Raw genomic sequence first — 24,072 nt, 5'->3', positions numbered from 1 at the left:
AACAACCATGTGGCATGAAATGTTTACTGTGATTTGTTCATTCAGGGAAGTAACGTCCCTTGTTTGAAAAATTATTACAGAAGAAAAAAGCTGAAATGGCCTGCACACAGGTGTTTTAAAATAGCTGAAACTATTGAGCCTAAATTGGTTTATGCAGGCATGAGAATGTTATTTTAATTATGGATACAGATGCCATCTACCTAATGGCTAATTCAATTACTGGGATCGATTCTCAAATGAATTAATAAAGTTGATCTGTCAGGTAAATGGTGAAAAGTGCAACAAGTACACCTAAGTGGAAGTTATGGGGAATTGCATAGAAGGCAAACACACAAGCTGTACATATGAAAGATCACTGGGAATCTGGGACAAACTTTAAAGTTGTGGAGATCCTTTACTAGGGTGGAGGAAAATAATTATGTTACCAAACAAGTTTGACAGACTGTACAGTCTCCTTGTGTTTGCTTTAATTAATTATGTTCTTAGGATTGTGACTGTTTGTATATGTGCACACTGCTGGACTGCAGTTTAATCTGGTGAGGATGAATGACCCTTGTCATTGTGCAAAAAGAAAGCTGTTCAGCAGAAAGGGGGACAGTATGATCTCCTGTGAAGACTATGTAGACACACTAAAAAAATACTATATGAGAATGTATATACATACTCGGCAATTCTTTCAGGCTAGCATAGTACCTCTCTGCTCCAGGGACTTGAGCTCAACTCTGGGGCTGTTTATTATCTGTGTGTATGGGTTTCCATTGTAAATGTGGGCTTTGTACCTGTTTTCTGGATTCCTCCTGGATCTCAGATGAGTGCAGGTAAAGTGGTAAGGCAACTCTGATTCAGCCTGATGCGAGAATGCCTTGTGATGAACAAATCCTAGATAGTCCAACTTTGGTTACTACTGCTGAGGTATGCTGCATTCCTCTGTAACTCTGTTTTCTAATAAGAGGATCACAAAATAATTAAATATCCATTAAATATATACATAGTCGTATCTGCAATATACTGTTGATCAATCAATCGTCTCTCTTGAGATTGCCTAGGGGCACCTTTACAAAAAAAAAAAATACTAGTATTTTTTTTAAAAGCATTGTGTGATATTGCTCATGAAGTACATTCTAAAGTGACAGATGTTTTGCCTGTCCTCTTGGGGCTCAGTTTTTCACCTGTCTCAAACATGGCTTACTTTTAAATGAGCTCACTGTAACTCCTGCCAAAGCGATCATGTGAATACCATCAAATATGCTGGAAAAACTGGTTTATGGCTTGAAGATATACAATGTAGGTGTGTTTTTGCCATATTTTATTAAGGATTATATTGGTCAGGGTGTGACTCAGTTGAAGCTGTTAAGAAAGGCAGATCTAATTTGCATACCATGTCTAAGATGCTACAGCCTATTAAACCATATAAAGTTAGTGTAATCATAGTAGGAGTTGAATTTTAAACATGGCAGGCAGGATATTGTAGTGGCGGGATGCCCAACATGAAATTGTAAGATAGCAGGTTCAAATCCATGAACCAAAAGGGAATGTTTTCAGAGTGTCAGAGAATCACATTTTAGAACAGGCACCCATGCCAAGCAGTGTGTATAATGTGATTTGGAATGGGTGTTAAATTAATAAGAGACCTACATCCATGAAAGGAGAAATTCTGTGAAATCCAAAATTCTTATCTTTAAACTGAATTCTTATTGTGTTCATTTAAGTATTTTATTTACCTCATCATCCATAGTTACTGCTGACATCTGTAGAACTGAAATGTACTTTCACTTTACAAATATACATTGTTTGCTCCATGTAAAATGAGGGAATAATTTCACATCCACTTATCCCCTTTTGATGTCACTGAAATAAATTAAATTAGCAGTCTCATTTATAATCCAGCTGTCACCAGTTTTGTTTTCTCAGGCATGGTGGACCTTTAATATGCAGACACAGACTGCATGGTCCTGGTTCCACTGTTCTGTAATTCACACATTCCAGGTTCTTTGTGCATCCAAAGTAACCCTGGAAGGAGACATGACGCCATGTCTGGTGGCTCAGGAGGTCACAACACTTGTCGATATTCCTCCCCGGTGGGCTGTCTTCTGTTTGCAGAAGGCACAGCAGCACTGTTGTCTGTAACAGTCTGTCCTTTATGGGTTCAGTAGCGCCTGTGCTCATCTGTTGCTGTAACAATTACATCCATCCAAATTCTCATAGCCTCTGGTGTCGGAGCTACCATGAAAAAGAGTCGGTCATAAGTCTTTACGCAAAAGGTCAGTTTGGGGTGGGGGCTCTAGGAGAGAAATGAGACAAAAATTAAACACTAGTAACACAGAGTATATAAAGAGCACTGCAGGAGGAAGGCATCATAAATGTAAATGGTATATACAGTAGGAGAATGCACTGCATAACTAATTAGTATAATCTGAACAACAAACTGTATACAAAGACAAAATATTATTTTTATTATATACTCACTGGCCCAGTGTATGAAAAAACATAAATTCAAAACAGTGCCACTGCAGCCCAAAAGGCATGGTTTAAATGTACTAATTAAATCCATTGCATTATTTATTCCAAGAGAAGGTATACACAATCAAAGCCATAACTTAAGAAAAATTAAATAGAAAAATGATTTGGCAATAAAAAAAAAAGATAGAGGAAGTACAAGGCTCATTGGAGTGCATTGACAGTCACACATGGGGAAATAGCTAATGGTCTGACATATTGGCTGGATGAGTGTTGAGATCTTCCACTTTAGAACTGTTAATATTCCTTATTTACACAATTTTATTCTGCTCTCATTTTATTACATTACTAATGTTGGATCACCAGAATGATTAATGGACTCAAATGAGATGGTGGGTGACATCACTGGGCATGTCCAGGGTTATCTAAAAGACATCTAACAGTTTATGGACTTTTTTGGAGCACAGGTAGATTAAGTGACTTGCTCGGGGCCAAATAGTATGAACTAAACAAGAAACCTATGGGTTAAAGTCCAATGCCTTAGTCATTCATGTACAAGATGTTTCAATGGCATTTGCACATTTTAGATATTAATAACATACACTAAAATAGTGCAGACTGACAGAATTTGAACTCCTTTCAGTTTATTCTTGTCCAACACTGTCTTCACTGAAGAAAGTCTCATAGCTCTGTTTTTAGTTAGCTAAGTCTCCAATGTTCAAGACATAAACCAACTGTGCCAAAAAACACCTGCACAGGAAATTTCCATTTTAGTATACACAGTTTCCTAGGTACACTAAACCGTTTTCACACAATGGCGTTATGCAGTATAAATCATGAATACCAGCATTTCTGCCATCAGTTAGTGTCCAGTTGAATGTTGGAACAGGCAAAACTAGTGAGCTTAGTGATTTTGAAGGTGACATTGATTCTTTCATCACTGATTTTTTTCACACACAACTATTTCAAGTGTTTACTGAGAATTGTGTGAAAGGCACACAACTACAACTCCCAAAGATAATGTCAGGTACTGCTGCTGTTAGCAAAAAGCAAGAGTGTGCGCCAAAGCATCAGAATGTGGCTGATGAGGAGAGGCAAACAGTTGTTTGGTCACTTGAATGTCTGACTTCCTTTGCATTATACTAAGGGTTTAAAATTTAGCAAAAAGCATAATGTGCCTGTGGAGTCATCTTGTTTGCTGTCAACAGTACAAGTTTTTTTCAGGTTTACATTTTTAGTAATACTTCTATTTATGCATTTTGGCCAAATGTTTTTGTCTTTTTGTTTTATTGCTTTTTGGAATAAATTTATTTTGAGCCTGGATCAGAAGATCTCTGAAGTTGTACCAACATATTTATAGTAGCCGAGTTTTTGCTTTCCCATTTTAAGTTTTGTATATACTTCCTCATCCCCACAAAGTCTCCTTTCATCAAGTTAAAAGGCTCTGTTTTGGTGTACATTTGTGTGTTTTCAAAGATTATCTGAAATTTATCCATGTTGTGATCCCTGTTGTTTATAGCATCAGTAACGTCTGTTCTTGTTACTCTGTCTTTACTGCTTGACGGGATGGAATCTAGACAGGCTGGAGACAAACAGAGTTAAAAAAAACATTTGCCATCTGCACCATTTCATTTCAATTTCCTCTTTTGTTTTCCCCAATAATAGCTTCCCAACAATGTTCGGAAAGTTCTTATTTGCTTAAATAATGTATTATCTAACATACACGAATCTGGCAGGCTGCAGGTAACTCCAATAACCAGATCGCTGTCTTTTTACATTACTAGCTTAACCCTCACCGATTCTTATTTGTTTGCTTCTTCCATTTTGAAGATGTTGGCCTGCATATTGTTTTTCATGTATAGCGCCACACTCCCTCCTTTCCTTCCTTGTCCATCTCTCCTTAAGCATTTGTAGCCACTAATATTATAGTCCTCTCCGTCACTCATTTAGCTATGAGATTGTAATTTCTACAATAGCATGGCCCAATCCTATACGTATACACACACTAGGGACCAATTTAGAGTCACTAATTCATCTAATACAAGCATGTCTTTGTAGGAGGAAATCTACATGAAGACCAGTGTGTTACTGGAAGAGTACCACACAGAAAACTACCAGGCACAGGGTTCAAATGCAAGGCTGTAGATCCATGAGATATCAGCACTGACCACTGCACTGCCATGCTACCCATCACACATACTCATTTATTGATTGAATTTTTTTCAGTTGTTTGAGAGAACAAATCTTTAGACTATAGTAGGGTGTGGTTTTCCACTGTAGGGGTACCATAATAAAGGAAAGTTCATAAACTGAAGGATACCTTTGCGGCACTGCGTAAGTGATCATAGTAAACCTCCTCAATGGCTTGGAAATAGATGACTCCTTTCAGCTTATTTTCTTCTTTGTCTGCAAAGGAAATTACAAATATTCAAAAAGCAATTAATAAAAGCCCTAAGGTGTCTCTGGGTGGCACTGCTCCTGAGATCCAAATTTCAATGTATGAGTTAGAGCACAGGCAGGTTAAATGCAATTTATTTTTGTGTAGCCCAAAATCACACAAGAAGTGCTGTAATGGGCTTTAACAGGCCCTACCTTTTGACAGCTCCCCAGCCTTAACTCTCAAAGAAGAGTTCACCCCCCTCCAAAAAAAAAACCCTTGTAGGGGAAAAAAATGGAAGAAACCTCTGGAAAGGCAGTTCAAAGAGAGACCCCTTTCCAGGTAGGCTGGGTGTCAAAAAAAAGGGTCAATACGATACAGAGAACAGAACACTAGTAATCCTCAACACAATATAATAGTGCAATAGAAATATTACAAGTATAGAGCAGAATTCAACAGTAAATAATATCACATAATACAATGTGTTTAGGGTCCTACTAGGGAGTCGGAGAGAGGAATGGAATTAGCAACCACTGGCTGTGCAGGGCTGTATCTAAATGTAAAACATATTTTAAGTGATTACAATGATTGTGTGGTCCACACTGTTTGTACCCTTCTCACTGTTTGCTACCATAGTGTAAGCGTTTCAGTGTGCAGTGTTTGCTTTTCAGTATATGGTGTAAACCTCTCACCATAGGGTGTATGCACAATTAAGAATGATTTATGTCCCAAACAGAACTTCACACGTGAGCTGAAGATGATGTGGCATTTAAATTGCAATACAATCCAGACACTATATGAGGGACGGTTGAGCTTGAAGGGTTTAAATCAGCTTTTTGAAAAATAAATAAATGAATAAATAAATGGCTTCTCACCAGAAAAGTAAGCCAGGCGCTTTTTGTCTCCATCAAATACGAACCACCTCTTCCTCCATGTTTTGATCTTGCCTCCCATCTTAGTGAGAAAACCTTTGCATTTGCGATCTGAGACATTGACGTGAGTGCACATTTCTACTCCGTGACCCATAGACTCCAGGTGGGACTTCAGATTAAATGTGGAAGAGCTGATTAGAGAAGCAGGTGGCTCCATGTCGTCCTGAGGGCAGAAGAAAGTGACAAGGTTAAGAGAAGCAAAACTGCAGTGATCATATCCAGCCTCCTCAACTCCATTCAGCACCCCAAAGAATTGTGTCAATGTGCTGTTGATCATTTTAGGAGGTGCAGTCAAATCAAGATGGAAATAGGGATAGTACAAGTCCAAATTTCCAAGAACATGTAAATAAACTAAGTTCCCCATCAGTAATTAAAGTTCTACTTATGTATGTTTTTGTTTGTCTGCCTGTCATATGTATTTATCTATCATACTAGCTGTGCTACCCATCTAAGACGGATTGAAATCTAAGTAATAAACGTAGACCTCATTGTTAACATTTGCAGTGCACAATGCAATACATGTCTGTTATGTGCCATTTGGTATGGAATTTGTAAAAGCAGTGTTAATGTTTGTGATGTGTTATGTGTTGGAATGACAAATGTAATGCATTTTATTACTAAAAATGTTTGAGATACTCCATCTTTTGGAATGACAGAAACATAGCAACAAGATGGACACAGTTATATATTTATTAAGGTGGATTGTGCTTTTTGTATCCATCTATTTTACATTTAGTTCCTATCTCATGTTAATTCTATAGTGGCTTTTGTATTTTTTGTTCTTATAGTACCTTTTCTGTGTATGTGTATAAAACATAAAACCATACCTCAGCATTGAGATCAGGTAAACCATTTAAAGTTTCTGGTGGAGGACTTAAGATTGGCTCCTCCTTCTTGGAATCTTCTTGAGCTTGACGCCTTGCCTCCTGAGGACGAAGAGACAAGAGACCATAATGACCCAGAATTCATGTACAGGGTCTTTGTGTGTGTGTGTGTGTGTGTGTGTGTGTGTTTTATTAACCATATCATTCTGGAAAGTGAGCCATGTGTAAATCTAGGCATTTAATAACTTCAGGAGCAAGGATCATTTTAGACCTCATAGTTTTTGAAATTGTGGGATTAAATTTGTCCTCTGGAAGCAAATAACCCTTGATTGAATTACTTAACATGAGTTAAAGTTCTTTCTACTCATCATCTCACTAAACACTTCGACTGAAGCAAAGGAATGACCTGTTTTGGTTGATCAGCTATCAGAAAATGTTTCTCCTTCTAACTTCCTCCTTTCACAGTTGTAAATGGTGCTGTTTATTTTGATTTGTGCCCAAAGCCACACCCAAAGTTCCATTTTCAGTGGAGCCTCTGCCAACCAAATTAATCACTGATAAAATCAGCCATGTACAAACCCATATACTTTTAAAAATGTATACACTAGACAAAATCAAAAAGCAAGCCACTTAAAACATACACACTTATTTCTCTATATGGCAGCTATAGACTGGCCCCATTTATATGGTAAAAGCTGGGCATATGTATTATTTTTTGCATGGTAACTACACTTACACCATCCAACTGTAGCATCATCTTTTTCATGAGGGCCAAGATGTTATATTCCTATGAGTAGCCCATAGTCTACTCCCACCCGTGCCAGGTTTTTGGCAGCAGTTTGGCCATGTTAGGCTTGCCTTTAGGATGAAAGGGACAATCCTGAATGAACATGTAAGCATTACATGAACAGCACCTGGGCTCCATAGACCTCTTGCCCATCTGCCTTGATTTGTATACAGTATTTTCGCTAGAACATTTCTGTCAACTAAATAGAATTGGTCCTCCTTTCAAGAAAAATTGACTTGCTGATAACTTACCCTGGCCTTCAGGAGGCGCTCTTTCTCTGCCTTGGCCTCCCGGAGTTTACGCTCCATTTCAGCTATGCTTGGGATGCCAGTGCCATTCCTAAAAGGTAATAAATACACTGTCAGCACACGGATGTTCAGTGTGTCCACAACACTGCCATTTTGAAACTTTCATCTGTACTTTTGACAAATTGTCATTGTAGTGACAAAGGAGAATACAATTGTAAAGGCCCATCAGCCTATAATGATTTAAGGCTTTGATTGATGTATTTTGTCAATGTTTTTATCACACACTTGTTTAGTTACATATGTAATTGCTTGATTAAGAAATTGAAGGATCCTTCTGAGCTGCAAGTGGCTAAAGTATAATCAGTTGTCTGACTTCCTATGGACTCGGTGAAGTTCGATTTGGGTCTCCTATAGAAGCACATCCTGAAGATGTCACCTAGCATTTTTTCCCCACCAGTTTCACAACTAGTGAGTCATTTTATCATTAATTGATCTCCCTGTTTAATTACTTACCCTTTCTCCTTTACTTATTTTGCATTTGGGAATGTGTAGTAGTGATCCTTTTTCTTTTTTTAATTCACTTTTTCTGTGCAGTGAGCACTCTTAATAGTATTCATCTAATGGCAATTAATGACCATTTAGGGAGACACCAGTGCAACAACAAAATGCTAAGAGCAGCTGTTTCAGTGTTAACTCGATTGGGTGTTTATTAGTAAATCACAGCTTTATAAAACAGAACATTAAAAAATGTTAAAGTAAGAAGAATGATTTAACTATCTAATACATCCATTTTTGTTTCATTCTACAGATACTCTTAGTATATCCAGTTACATTTCTGGATACTAAAATTAAAAAATATAAACTGGAAACTGGCAGCTTTAATCAAAGCAGAAGTTGAATTAGCAGGAGAAACTGATTGTGAGGAAAACCTGCAGCCACAAAAGCTTCCAAGATTTAACTTAAGAGCCACTGCTATAAAGTTTAGGGTCAGTACCACATTTAGAATAGCTGTACCTTTCCACTACTGCTGTCCTGCAGGGGGCCGTCTTGTGTGACATCTCACGGACGGCTGACACTTCAGTGCAGTGAGAATCACTGGGAGGTGACTTAGAGTGAGGACTTCTCTGCAGATTCTCATACTGTTGCTCCATGGCCACTTGGTTGCGAGGTGGAGAAACAGTGAGCGAAGAACTGCCATTTACAAGCGAGCCTAGAAGATACAGACAAAGTTGTGTTGTGATTGCCAAGAAGCAGGCCAGGATCTTCACTGGCTTCCCAGTAGAGGCTCACTTAGTTCAGCTGGGCCCCAAATACCAACTGCTAACTTCAGCTGGAGCAGACCCAAAAATGGGGAGCTTGCAAAAACAGCTACAAATAACACAAAAATCAAGTGAAAATCCCACAATGAGGAGGGTCACCATAAACCTGCGGCTTGATTACAAAAAGGGCAACAAACAATTTGTATAAAGTAACTGATTTATTATGAGAAATCATAAAGTACAAAAGCTCAAAAAAATGAATAAAAACAGATACCTAAAAGGTAATCCTCTGCTAACAAGTCCCAATATGATATCCAGATACCATAAAGCAAAGACAGAGCAGTTATATCTATTCTAATAATTAAAATAATAAACAGAAAATCCAGAGAATAACACTAAATGTAAAGAGGAGAGCTCACCAACACCAAGTACATGCAGTGTATCATGAGGGACTGCAACTCCCATCAGTCTTTTTAAAGGGCTGGAAACAGACCCTCAACACAGATTAACAGGTGGCCCCGTCTCTTGGGGAACATGGCCGAACAAGTATCCACACATAACGAATAAGTGAATAAATAACATCAACATACAGTAAATGATAAAAAACAATGGTATAAAAAGGTATTTAAAAGGTTAACAGATTGCTAATGAAGGTAGGCATCAAAAAATGAAAAATCTGTTGAGCTTTACATGGATAAATGAATACCTTGTGTGGTGTATGTTATTGCTGTGTTTTGTAACGGGATTTGCAACTCTGGAAGATTAGCCTGGGTGAGAAATTGACAAAGACTGTTTTGTTGATTAAACAAACAAGATAAGTAAGTAACTGAGGGAGTTGGGGACTCATAGAGAGACATGTGAAAGGCACTATATAAGAGATAAGTAGCAATTTATTCATCTCTCTTTTTCTCCGATATGTTTAATGTCCACAATCTTTGTGGATACAAATTCTCACATACAAATTCTCACCTAGCCCAGAAGTAATAATGAATTATGACAATGGAAGCCCCAAAGTATTCTAATTCCCTGTCTGACCGAGAAGTGCTGGCAAGTCACATGGAAAGAAGAGTAGAAGCACTTCCGGGTCAAGAACTATAGAAAGGACTGCTGAAGATCCAGCAAGCGAGCCGGAGTCGGGAGGAGTGTGTTTATTTGCTCATTTTTGGTGGCTGTGGTGCTCTGGGCACTGTATTCAAGAAGACAAAATATTAAAATACTTCTTGGTGCTTTGAACCTGTGTCCTGTAAGTTTGTCTGTTGGGTTAAAAGGGGCAACAGTGACCCCTAACGTCCACGGTATGTATTAAAAAATGGTGATGGTGATGGCACACTCTCTTTACTGGAACCCTTCTTTTGGCTTTCGGTCCTCACGTCTATTCCCAGAAACATCACAGGAACCTTCTGTTTGCCTAAGTCTTCAAGGTAATATTGTCTTCAGGACACAGAGCTCATTCAGTCTCATTAAATTCCCAGAACAAGTCTCTGTGCCCTGACATGGAGGTTGCTTCCTTATCCACTTTATTCCACCTCAGGTCCTGCTATAGAGGAGTGCCTGGTCTGGAGAGTGGAGGACCATACTTACCCTTAATAACAGTCTGTGCGTCAGACTGGTTACTAATGTATGTCTCTGTCATTGCAAAAGATGGTGCATCAAAAACTTTTGTAGTAATAAAATGCATTGCATTTGTGAATCCAATAGATGGCACATTTACAGATATTAATGCTGCTTTCACGACACCCGTACCAAATAGCATACAACAGAGACATATGCATTATGAACTGCAAATGTTAATGCTAAAGTTGACATTGATTACTTAGTTTGGTAGCACATCCACTTGTAAATAACGACAAATCGGTGTACTGCCTTTAAAAGTTGTGTGCATTGGTGTCAGAGCAAAGTAAATATCTTTGATATGAATAAGAAAGTGTGATGCTGTGGTTAAGGATTTGGACTTCAAACCCTGAGGTTTTTGGTTTCAAATCCTGCTACACCACCACTTCACCTCCCTGTCTAACATTATGAGGCACTGTGTCTTAATCCCAGGTTTGTTTCAGTTTCATTTAAAGTACTTTTGTTTAGTGACTCTAAAGTGCAAAAGTATTGCTTTGCTATTATTTTATAAACATGTTTGTAAATGTTGTGATGTAAAATAAGTAAAAAATTATATTTTCTTTACGATTTCCCATTAATGGACATTTTTTAAGTTCAAGTTCCAATTTACATGCAAAATCGGGTAACAGAATGTGTTTGTAACCTGAGACCCCTGTGTAATAGATTGTTATATTCTTACCATGCAGTGACACCGGTCTGTCTGAAGGCCTGCTGTTCTGCTGACTGCGTCTCCTCTGTAAACTGGAAGTGCCATTCATATCAAGCAAAGGACTCTTTATATATTAAAAAAAAAAAGAGAGAGAGAGAGAAACAAGAGTGTCGCTTGTCAGTTGAGTTCTGAGATTTTTCACACAATGGCACTGAAGCAATAAACATGATGTGAAAAGAAAAAAAAAAGTTCAGCAATCATCAGATCAAGTGGGCGATGAAAAATTTCCCTTTGGCTTGTCAAATGACATGAAGCAGCAAGTTGAGTGTAGGGTTGGGCTCAAGTGTTGCAACAGAGGGCGGGTGAGTTCAGCTCTTCAGCACGTTGTCTTTAATTTTTATGTAAGAACTGCGGAGATGTGAGTTGCATTTCCAGGTCAGCCATTGCCTGTGTAGGTGTAAAAATCAGCAGGTGTGATTGCCATGGGTTCTGCTGTAGAGGGGATCCTGTGGAGAATCACACTGTGAATAATTGAATGATTCGCTTTCTCGGTTTTGCTCTTATTGTTTTGACGATAGATAGGATTGCTTTCAGGTTAACGAACTGTGCATTTCTCCACTGGTCTTTTACAAAAGTCTTTCTGTCTAGCTTGCGCAGGACATTTTCTTTTTCTCATTTCTGAAAATTTTGCTTCAGTCTTTGGATTAGGATTCTTAATTAAAGTATTTGTAAAGTATATCCAGTAGTTTCTCATGGTAAGATAACCTCATGAAGGATAAAATGTCAGAGCAGGTATTGAACAATGAATCAAAGCATCCTGTATTTGGTGAAACAAAATCAATGTGCAGCAATAAAATATTAACTATATAAGAAATACAAATATAATGAACACCACTAAAGTCTGTATGATAAATGGACTTTTTCATTTCAGAAATAAACAGCCGTTCATTTCATTTTCAAACCTGCTTAGCCCTGAGCAGGGTCGCTGGAGTGCTGGAGCCTATCTCAGCCAGAATAGGATTTATGCATAATTGTAAAAGTCATGCTTCAGCCACGTGACCATCTTTTATTATGAAAAACATCGACAATGACAACGTTTGTGTTTTAGTTATTACTGTGTATTATTTATACCTCAAAAATGCCAAATGGTTTTACGTTATAATTAAGAAATTCAGACACTAGTACAAAATGCCTTTTATTATATATATATATATATATATATATATATATATATATATATATATATATATATATATATATATATAAAAACAGGCTTTTTTGATTTGGATTCTTATTTTGTATTATTCTTTAAAAAAATACAAGCATTGTAATCGCACTAGCGGCAAATACGATTTTGTTAATAAATGTAAGTTCAAAAATAAGCGTCTCTGTTAAGACTGCAGCAAAAGTACAAAAGGAGACATCTCATATAAGGGGGCTCTCGCATATTCTTGTAGTTCATTAGGGGACCGTGGAGAGAAAAAAAAGGCTGAGAACTGCCCTAGAACTTAGTGTCCCATCCATTGGTCTCCGTTTGCCACCGGTGGGTCACGAATTGATATTTTTTTAAGGAAGTGGGTCGCGGTAGGTCATGAGTGTATCGCGGCGAACTCCTGCCCTAAAAGTCGCCCCTCCGACGGTCGTTCTCAAATCACCAAGGAACCCCACATTCAGTTGTAGCGGTTGAATCTCCAAGGGGAAAATTAGATGGGGAAACGTGGGTCGCAGCTCCAAAAAGTTCAAGAAACGCTTCCTTAGACGAGAGTTTGATTTAATCCACGAGATGGCAGCAAAGGCCGAGTGGTGAACTGAACGGTGCCATAGCGTTAGAAAAATGAAGCTTGAAATACGCGACGAACACAAAAAGTGTTACGTAGTGTTGGTAACTCGGATTCTGCACTGTCAGGTAAGGATTTTAATTTAAGAGAAGAAAATGACACCAAGAATGTGCTGGATTATTCAGAAGTATATGTGCAAGATCGCGACCATGCAGTATCACTCCGATGAGCTTTCTGACTTTGTTACGGTGCCAGATCTTAAAAGTCGCAGTTGTTTCTGATGCGAACCTGAATGACTCCATACTTTTGAGTTCTTTGGTCTTTGACCCTTCACCATGTTTACAATCTGCGCCATATCACAGAGCTTCGTTAATGTTAATTACTCTTAGACTATAAAGTGATGTAATATAACAAGGCAATCGATTATTATCGACGATTACTATTATCTGTTGCAACCACCGTCTGAACTGCTGACTCCCTCAATGTGTTTAAGAAGCCTTTGAAGACTTTCTTGTTTGGTGAATTTGTGTCTAACTGATGATGGCTTTGATAGGATCTTGTAACTACAGAAGTAGATCCCACTCCCATTTGTTCTGAGGTGCTTACTTGCGCTGATCAATTTTGTCACCTTTGTCCTGTAATGCTTCATTCTAAACAGTCCCCAGGCAGACTGATATTTACTCAGTTATGTAAGTTGTTTTGCATGAAAGCATCTGCTAAGCATTTAAAAGGACAGGCTCTGTCAGTTGAGTTCAGTAAATGGACAGATTCGAACGAACCAAAGTGAGTGGGACTTCATTCCATGGCTGCTAAAGAAGCAGCATTTCTAGCAGCTTACCAGACGAGACCCCCCACCACCAAAGAGCTCTTAGGCGCCTACCTTCAAAGAGCTGGGAACGGACAGGCTGGTGATGGACAGCACACAGGGCGCAGAGCCTGTTAGACTGGTGGTCACTTCAGTCTTCTCCTTGAGTAAATGCTGACAACGAGAAAGTAACTGAAATCAACAACATGGACCAGCTGGCAGTCGCCTCACACTTGACACCGCCATGAGCCCCGGGGGATGCAGGAGGCAAAGCACTAAAGTGTCAGAACAGGAGAGCCCAACTTCAGCAGAAGTCTCTTGTCATTTACAGTGCCTCCCGGCATGGGACGTTTAGGTGGCAGGCACTTTGAAATGTGACACTCCGCTCAGCCAAAAGCACAGAAAGGAACTTGATTTTCCTGTTCTGTTTTCATAATTATTTTTCTTTAATGCAGTGATTCTTTTTAAATGCATTATTAAAAAAAAATAAGACAATGGTCTCATTGTTATTGGGGTTGAAGTCTGAAGAGCGGGTCACTGATTATTCCTCATGCATACAGTGGACAGGAAAGAGAAAATAAAACCAACTTGCATGTGATAAAGAAAGCAATGGCAGCACTGAGTGCTTATCGCAGCCTCATTCTGTTCACTTCTCCATTTTGAACTTGCAGCTGCTGTCGCTGTGCCTCACTTCATTAGATTTCTCTTAAGCTTCAAACTGCGTAGAACTTTTTAGATTTACTAGCACCTGAACTGTGGGTGGTGACTGTCTTGGGCACAGTGCTGTCAGGATGGGTTCCAGACACTGTGACCATGGGTTGGGTTAAACAAGTAAAAGGCACTATAATTAGAGCTTAATAATAATAAAAATAATAATTATATATATATATATATATATATATATATACACATACATACATACATACATATATGCACACACACACACACAGATACTCCTAGATTTGAAAGTCACTATACAAACTGGAAAAGGTATGACGAGCAGCACTATGTTAGCGTCTCCGTATGCAAATCAACCATTTCAACAATAAATGGAGATAGTTCTATATAAACAGATAAATATGAATCAGGGAATAATGGTATAAAATTACATTCTCAAACCTGCTTTATCTAATTTAGCATCAGATGCAAAGCAGAAACCAGCCCTGGCTGGGACACTAGTTCACTGAGGAGCCCAGTCACCAATTTAAAGTCTCCCCTACAATTTAAAATTGCTGAACAACCCAACATGCACATCTTTATACAGGGGTGGTAGAAAAACTGCAGGAGCCCTGGGGGGCAACTGACACAGATACTAGGAGAACATGCAAACCCTACACAGGCAGTGACTGGACTGGAGATTTGATCCCAGTGTGATGCATCCATGGGACAGCAGTGTTGACCCCTGTGCCTCCTGACAAAAATCAGATAAAGGAACCACATAAAAGACTAAAAGTCTCTACAAAGACAGACGGACATGAAAGATGCACTATGTGACAGAGGGAAAAAGGTAGCACAGGATACATTGTAGTTTGCCCCATATGCAGTATTAATAATATTCACTTTAATAACAAAAATGTTATATTCAAGCAGTTAATGCACCATCAGTTCTACGTTGTAATTTCCACTCAAATTTAAATGCAGGACAGGGAGAAAAATAAAACAAAGTTTATTACTCTTACACAAATTTAGCAAATAAAGTAAGCGTATACGTTTTTGGAATATGTTGATGTGCTAAGAGTACATTATTAATTAAAGCAGCAGAACCAGTGGTCGCCCACTGCATAGAGTGCCTTTCCACAGCCACTAGAACGACTGTTGGGCGCCTTACATGCTGTGCACTAAGCCATGCTTACCAGGTTGAGCATTTTCACCGCCTCTCTCTTGTCGTGGCTCAGTCGTTGACTCTCGGCTTCGGCTTGCTGTCTGATTTGGTTGACAAGTTCCTCCAGTTTTAATACACGCTCCTGGAAACAAAACGAGCTTTAGTGTTTTGCGCTGCGGGCTTCACGCGTCTCAGTCTCTACGCGGCTTTATTCTGTCACAAGAAGGCATTTAGTAAACTCGTGACTTGGGCTCCATGCACTCCAGAGGACTGAAGGTTTGTTGTCATTCACGCAGCAGGACAGGACAGAGTGTCAGCCTAGCAGTAGAAGAGTGTGTGCGTGTGTGTGTGTGTGTGTGTGTGTGTGTGTGTGTCAGAGAGACGGTTCAAAGGTGTGTAAGCATTTACGCGCGTGTATGTGATGAAGAGAGGAGTGAGTGAGTGTGTGTGTGTGTGTGTATCAGAGAGACAGAGTTTAAGGGGCGTGTGCGCATCGCCGTGTTTAATTAGTGAGACTGTCTGTGTGTGTGTGTGTGTGTGTGTGTGTGTGCGCGCGCTCGTTCCTCTTCGATTGCTTCAATGTCTGCCCATGTGACTGTTTCATGATTAAACATGAGCGACCCGCGTCTCTCGGATTATCTTGTAAAGCAATTTGTGATATAAGGTAATCCAAACTTTGAATTTTACTATAAAATTTTGAATTTATACCTCTAAAGTTAAGATAAAAAAAGTTGATATTTTAATGTAAATACATATAAAGCATTGAAAAAAGAAAGTGAAAAAGAAACCATTTTTATTTGCTCAGTACACTGTGTAGACATTAAAACAACTCAAAATCGTTACAAAGTGTCGTTCAATGCTGACTGTGAGGACATACAACTTCAATTTGAAATGTCAAACTAAAAGAAATGGGAACTTACAGAGAAGAGGAGAGATGGACGGATTAAACTTAGAAAACAAAGTGTGTTGGTGAGTGGAGTCTTCTCAGAACTTGCTGCTGTTAAAAGTGGCGTCCCCATGGGGTCAGTGCTGGGGCTGTTGTTCTTTATAATATACATAGATTGATGCCTTAATAGGAATACTGTATAGTGAACAGACTGGTGAAGCTTGCAGATGATGCCAAACCAGGAGGATGGTGGAGTAATGTAGATTTGGCACAGTCATTAGAAAGAGTCTTGGACAGAGCACAAGTTATGGCAGATTTGTCAAAGATTAATTTTATTTTAAATTAAGTTTATCCATTCAAGGTGTCTTGACCCCTAGCCTTTGTTTTTCATGCCTATGATTCTTAGAGAACATTTATAAAGAAAGCCACACTGAGGGCTGATTCAGAACTTTTCCTTTTTTTGTAAGCTCGTGATTAGCTAAAAATAAATAAGAATGCAGAAGTGAAAAGAAGCTTGATATCCCCCATCAGACAGTCCCACCTACGCTGGCATACTCCCAAAGCATCTTGACAGAATTTAGTTCATCGGATTTCCCAGCCGATGGTCCACTTTGTTGATGGTATGACAGAAGTGATGAGGGCTGACTCACTGAATTGCGCCTTTCTAGTTGTTGCAGAGTCATATGGAACAGAAAGTCAGCTGAGGGATGACAGAGCTTTGCGAAAATCCAAAATATGGAACAGAATTTAATAAGCAGTGCTTTTTTGGAAATTCAAATCGGCTTTGCTGTGGGCATAAAAATCTACTGAGACTAATGCCTGGCACAGACGAGAAAATGTGGGAGACCCTAAAAATGATGTGTGATGCAATAGCTGGGGGTTCATTTCTGGCTCAGCTAACTTTTCTTTAAATGTTTTGTTTTTATTCTCTAAAATATTCTTGAGAGAGGCCGGCACGGTTGCACAGTGGGTAGCACTGCTGCCTCACAGTTAGGAGACCCGGGTTCGCTTCCCAGGTCCTCCCTGCGTGGAGTTTGCATGTTCTCCCCGTGTCTGTGTGAGTTTCCTCCCACAGTCCAAAGACACGCAGGCAAGGTGCACTGGCAATTCTATATTGTCCCTAGTGTGTGCTTGGTGTGTATGTGTACCCTGCGGTGGGCTGGCGCCCTGCCCGGGGTTTGTTTCCTGCCTTGCGCCCTGTGTTGGCTGGGATTGGCTCCAGCAGACCCCCGTGACCCTGTAGTTAGGATATAGTGGGTTGGATAATAGATGGATGAATGGATATTCTTGAGATGATAAGCTTATGTTTTCATTCCATTTATTTTTGAAGTTTCTTAGTAAATAGCATTTGTTTGATTTATCAACTTTTATTATTATATTATTCGATTTAGTTATTTTGTTGATGTTTTCAGGTTTCCCTAGACATAATTCAGTGAAGTATATGTCTAAGTGGGGTCATAGAATGCAAATATCATCAGTTTTCAGTTAAAGAGCAATGTTGAAAAGTTTAGATTACTTTTATCGTTTTGTTTTTTATTTGCTGCAGTGAACACTGTTTTGGAGGCTGTACCTCAGGTGTTTCTTTAAGCCGATGTCACATTTTGTCACAGGCTACGTCCGATTTGCTGATCACAGTCACTGATCTTGTCGCTACACCATGTCAAATTACACAACTGAAAATTGAAGCCCATGTTCCATTTACCAACACGAATGCTGATTTTTCAGTGCAGTCACACTTCCCCTTTTGGATGATGGAGCCAGTGATATGTAAAGGGTTAACAGCTGCAGCGAATTCAGGACCAATCTCTGAGCTTTATTTTTTCTATTCTGTTGTGGTATGTAAAACACAAAAATTTCTTGTCACTAAACTCCCTGCATTGTACTTCTGTTGAATGCCCTCGCAGGAAAAGTGCCCGTCACTCCAACCAAAGAGAAATTCAAGCCTGCTTGATTTTATCCTAGCCAGTCACACACTATTTGGTCTCAGTCACTTGGGTATGTCACATCAGACAGTCCGCTTCACAGAAGCACACCACTGACTGCTTTTTACTAGCTAAGATAATGTAAAGCAAGGCTATGACTGAAAATTGCTGGAAAAGTTGTGTAATGTGGCAGAGCCTGTAGCGATCCTTCTCAGAATTCTCCGGGAAGCACAACATGCATGTTGCCTTCATGTGACTGTATTTAGATCAGCACAGGGATTGCTGCTGTAACTGAGCTTGATGGATAAACCTCTGTTCATGTCTGATAAAACTCTGTTTTCTTGTCTCACGGGATATCAAATTTAGCATCTGACTTTTTTGGTTTACAATTCTGGTTAACGGTTTCATTTTTGACTGTCTGATCACTTAGTTTTCTGGTTTTGACCTTGGTTTGTTTTGACTACATCTTGCTTCCTGATTCTTAAATCAAATCCTCCTTGCCTCTCCCCGTGGCAGTATAGTCATGTTAAGTCTTGTAGCTATTGTCCATGTTGACAAGCCTTCTGTCTGTGCAGCTGAGGGGCTGCCCCTTCCATTATTATGGGACTAGCAGGCCGTAAGCTACAGGCAGGGGCACTGACTCTGATTAAGGTTTGTTTTGCTCTCCCTTCTGTCTTCTGGGCATTTGGATTTTGACCCTGATTTAGATAATATAAGAAGTTTTATTACTTACAGGTTTCCAAACTCTGCTATTGTTTTTGATTTTGATATTCTTTTAACCGCCAAGTTGTTTTGCCTGCCTAAGGTAAAGACATCCCTGATGGAGGATCGCAGGGATTGTCGGATAGAGGGGTCCTTTCATTGGATTGGCTGGCCCAGTGCTGTCTCAGCTGTGGAATGGCCAAATGGAGGAGGCAGATTGATGGCTGAGGTCTCCAGGACTCTGAACAAATCCAAATCCTATTATGTGATATCATCTACTGTTGAATTCTGCTCTGTATTTGTAATATTTCTACTGCACTGTTGTATTGTATTGAGGATTACTTGTGTTAAGTTCTGTGTATTGTATTGTATTGACTCCCTATTTCTTTGACACCCACTGTAAGCCCAATCTACCTGAAGAGGGGTCTCTCTTTGAACTTCCTTTCCCAAGATTTCTTCTCTACTAAGGTTTTTATTTTCTGGAGTTTTTCCTTGTCTTCTTAGAGAGTTAAGGCTGGGGGGCTGTCAAGAGACAGGGCCTGTTAAAGCCCATTGTGGCACTTCTTGTGTGTTTTTTGGGCTAAACAAAAATAAATTGTATTGTAGTGTAGTTTACCCATGTTTGGCAATGTTCCTGTTTATGCCTTTTTTAAGTTTTGTACTCAAACTTTTAAATTATATTAAAGAACATTGTTTTATTTTGGGCCAGGGTTTTAACAGATCCTGTCTCCCTTTATTCTGAGGGTTTTCTAAAATTTTTTTCTGCCTGTTCATTTTGGATTTCGCAGGCTGTGAAACTTGCTTTTTAGTTTGGGACGAGGCAGATTTGTACTTTTAGGCCTTACAGGGGTACTTAGAGATACATTTGTGTGTAAAGCCTGCTAGTTTAACATTGACAGATTTCACTAGCTTTTGTCCTCTAGTCTGTCTTCATTTTCTGTAACACACATAGTCGAATTATGTCCACAAATGCCATCGCATGTTAGAAAACTTATACTCATGGTTCGGGTGTTTCACTCGAACAGGCAGAATATTTTTATGAAAAAAAAAACAAAATAGAAGATATTCAAAGTCAAAAAACTAGCTGAGGTGAAAACCAAGAATCAATAAAGTCAAAACGAGAACAAAAATCAAAGGTCAGGAACAAGAGCAAAAAATTCTAGAATCGGTTATTTAAAAATAAAAGTCTTGAGTGTTGCAGAAGAACACAAGTTTGTTTCATGCCAACTCAGACACAAAATGGTAGTTGAGATGACCTTGTAACCTCTCACCAATTGACCACACAGTCGGGTCATGTCCTTAGCAACCAGGACCCACATTGTGATGATGGAATCTACAAAATGGCAGTGGAGAAGGAAAAACAAAATGGTGTCACAGGTAGAAATAGAGGTTGGGAGCATGTGCCACATCCACCACACAATGGACCACCTGGATTTGGACTCGAGCATCACACGAGAAAAAAAAAAATTATAATTTCCTCAAAAAAATAACTTAAACCTGAAATCTTTCCTGAGTTTTAAAACCCCAAAAAGGACAGGCAATTAATGAGTATTCTTTCAGGATAAAGCATAAAAAAGTATGAAAATGTAGAAATCATAACAATATACTGCCAGCTTTCCAAACCTTGGATCTTTTAGAATATTTTGTGAACAAAACGCGACTTTAAAACAAGCATGGACATCAACTTCAACTCGCTGTGATGCTTTGTATGTGCTTTTTTTAATTTTTTATTCTGAAGTTAAAAATCAAATGGGTAGAAGAGTCCATTTTCTTCAGGAGCCAGAGTCTGCCTTTATTCACCACCAAGGTTACTTAAGGGTCTGCACTTGCCTCTCATTAGGTGTCATTCAGAAAAGTTAACACAAAACACCAGAGTCCAAGTGCAAGACAAAAATCAGACCAAAAACTTTCCTCACTCGCTAAAATTCCTTTATATAAATATCTAATTAGTCTGTTTGGTTTAAATCCGAAAACTTGGAAAGCAACTGCTGTGCATTGCCATCTTTTATATAATGGGCATATGCCACTCTCACATGACAGGAAACAAACGTTGTTTCCTTAGACAAAAGACAGCTTCAGAGGAGAGTGAACTCAAAAAATGCTGGAATGAGGTCATCAAAAACATGCACAAAAAAATGAACAACTTGAATAATTAATGAAAAATGAAAGTTAAAAAAATTGTAAAATGTTAACAAAAACTGAAAAGGACACCTACCTTTCTGGAGTTGAGCCGGTGTTGCTGCTCTGAGACCTCGAGAAGGATGCGTCTTTGAGAAGCCTCTCTTTCCTCCTCCCAGCTGCTCTCCTTCTCCAGTTGTTGAAACTCCAGGTCTTCATAAGCCTTCATGGCAGCCTCCAGAGTTTCAGTCTCCTAGGAAATGGATCAGTGTGGTCACATACAGTGTTGTAAGCGTCAGTGCATAGAGGTATGTAATTGCCCCTCATCGTAAAGCACAGACACTTGATACCAAAAGTCATCTGCTTACAGATCAGAGCTAATTTAGTAAATTCAGAACTGTGGGACAGTGAAGCTGCTGACCAGTCTACCTCTCTGATATCAGATAACATTCTTAAACCTTATAATCCAGTTCAGAGTGGTTTAAATTTTAGCAATATACAGACAGTTCTTGTTATCCACTGGGGCTACTTTCCTGAAAACCCCAGTGGATACAAAAGCTGTAGATGCTGAAGCTTTGATTATATGGAAAAAATGGGGTTAGGTTCGAGAGGAATGCCAGCTTGGAGTGGGGGGTGGTTTTTGGGCAGATGTACCAGCCCTCCGCTCTCATTCCTTGAGGCTCGGTAGTGATCTTTCTACAGATTTATCTATGAAAACCCTGTGACACCTTCTACCTCCTCGATAGTTAAGTTCAATCATCTTCTAGGTGCTCCACTAGAAGCCGTGATTGACCACAGCTTGATTGATCTGAGGACTTCACTGAAACGTCCAGTCGGTAGTCACGATGGGCAGTATGTATAAAGGTTAGTGCATAGAAATATGCTAAATTGCCCTCTTTTATATACAGCATCTTCTCACTACCTATGGATTCAGTGCCCATTGGATTTGGTTATCCAGTTTTATAAAAGTATAACCCATTTTGTGGTACCTGCAGTCTAACCACACCTATCTACAGCCATGTGCAGCAGCAAACCTTGAGATGGAGAAATAACGGGTCCGTTATACCTTTAATGGATCGATGAGTGCTGAGAGGCGTGGGTAAGCCATTGAACCTCATTTGTTATGGGGCTCCAAAACTAAGAACTCTCAGTAATTGCGGGTCATAATCTTCACACTGCTCAAGACTCTGCCCTAGAACTATTTGATGGATCATGGAATACTGAATCATTGTCCTTAATAAATAAATGAAGAAGTCCAAGGTTATGTGTGATTTATTTAATTGGGTGGTCTTTATCTAGTTTTAGGACTTTTGTGACAACCTTACCACATTTTTGGCCATATTTATGCAGAAATAGAAAAATTCTAAAAGTTTACAAACACTCTAGCACCACTGTATATACTACACATAAGTCTTTGCGTTCCTCTTCTTCTTTTGGCTGCTCCCATTAGGGGTCACCATAGCGGTTCATCTTCTTCTATATCTTCCTGTCCTTTCCACCCTGCTCTGTTACACCCACCACCTTTATGTCCTCTCTGACCACATCCGTAAACCTTCTCTAAGGCCTTCCTCTTTTTCTCTTCCCTGGCAGCTCTATCCTTAGCATCCCTTCTCCCAATATACCCAGCATCTCTCCTCTGCACTTGTCCAAACCAATGCAATCTCGCCTTTCTGACTTTGTCTCTCAACCGTTGAACTTGAGCTGATCCTCTAATGTACTCATTTCTCATCCTGTCCATCCTCATCACACCTAATGCAAATCTTTAACTCTGCCACCTCCAGCTCTGCCTCTTGTTGGGTCAGTGTCACCATCTCCTACCCTTATACTGTACCTGGTCTCACTATCGTCTTGTAGATCTTCCCTCCTGACACTCTTCGCCACCCACTCTACCCTGCAGGCACTTTCTTCTTCACTTCTCTTCCACACTCCCCATTAGTCTGTACTGTTGATCCCAAGTATTTAAACTCCTCCACCTTCGCCAACTCTACTCCCTCATCCTAACCATTCCACTGACCTCCCTCTCATTCACACACATGTATTCTTCCTTGTTCCTACTGATCTTCATTCCTCTCCTCTCCTCTCATATCTCCACCTCTCCAGGGTCTCCTCAACCTGCTCCCAACTCTCTCTACAGATCACAATGTCATCAGCAAACATCACAGTCCACGGGGACTCCTGTCTAATCTTGTCTGTCAACCTGTCCACCATCACTGCAAATAAGAAACAGCTCAAAGCCGATCCCTGATGTAATCCCACCTCTGTCACTCCTACCGCAGACCTCACCACTGTCACACTTCCCTCGTACATATCCTGTACAACTCTTACGTACTTCTCTTCCACTCCCGACTTCCTCATACATTACCACAGCTCCTCTCTAGGCACCCTGTCAAATGCAACTCCTTCTGGCCTTCTATATATGTCTCCATCAACACCCTCAGAGCAAACATCACATCTGTGGTGCTCTTTCCTAGCATGAAACCATACCATTTGTTACACTTTCTGAATCACTATCTCCACATCATCTAACCTTCTTTCTCTCTCGTTCTCTTCATTCATCAGCCTCTCAAAGTACTCTTTCCATCTGCTCAACACACTCTGCTCATTTGTGAGTATGTTTCCATCTTTACCCTTTATGACCCTAACTTACTTCATATCTTTCCCAGCTCGGTCCCTCTGTCTAGCCCACCGGTCCTTTTCACCCTCCATTGTATCCAACCTTTCATACAACTCAACAGATGCCTTCGCCACCTTTGTCTTCACTATACGCCTTATCTCCTTGCAATCCTGCCTACTTTCTGCATCTCTCTAATTATCCCACTTCTTCTTAACCAACCTCTTCCTCTGTATATTCTGCTGTACTTCCCCACTACACCCCAAGGTTTCCTTGTCCTCATT

The 24,072-nt window shown here is 39.6% G+C and overlaps 1 protein-coding gene across 1 annotated transcript in view; it reads right to left on the bottom strand.

Moving 5' to 3' along the window:
* Window positions 1-1,691: 1,691 nt before the first annotated feature.
* The window catches only part of LOC120540108 (pleckstrin homology-like domain family B member 3), a 43,849-nt gene continuing 21,468 nt past the window's right edge, over window positions 1,692-24,072 (bottom strand). The window contains exons 6-15 of the mRNA XM_039770599.1: window positions 21,275-21,430; window positions 15,581-15,691; window positions 13,803-13,901; window positions 11,175-11,268; window positions 8,640-8,835; window positions 7,629-7,716; window positions 6,594-6,692; window positions 5,710-5,929; window positions 4,778-4,863; window positions 1,692-2,281 (exon numbers count right to left, since the gene is read on the bottom strand). Of these exons, the coding sequence (XP_039626533.1) occupies window positions 2,147-2,281; window positions 4,778-4,863; window positions 5,710-5,929; window positions 6,594-6,692; window positions 7,629-7,716; window positions 8,640-8,835; window positions 11,175-11,268; window positions 13,803-13,901; window positions 15,581-15,691; window positions 21,275-21,430 (1,284 nt within the window). The 3' untranslated portion in view covers window positions 1,692-2,146. The remainder of the gene's footprint in view (window positions 2,282-4,777; window positions 4,864-5,709; window positions 5,930-6,593; window positions 6,693-7,628; window positions 7,717-8,639; window positions 8,836-11,174; window positions 11,269-13,802; window positions 13,902-15,580; window positions 15,692-21,274; window positions 21,431-24,072) is intronic.

Source organism: Polypterus senegalus, chromosome 12 (genome assembly GCF_016835505.1).
Source record: "Polypterus senegalus isolate Bchr_013 chromosome 12, ASM1683550v1, whole genome shotgun sequence".
In the NCBI taxonomy this organism is placed as follows: Eukaryota; Metazoa; Chordata; class Cladistia; order Polypteriformes; family Polypteridae; genus Polypterus; species Polypterus senegalus.
This window is presented reverse-complemented; position numbering and strand designations above follow the sequence as displayed.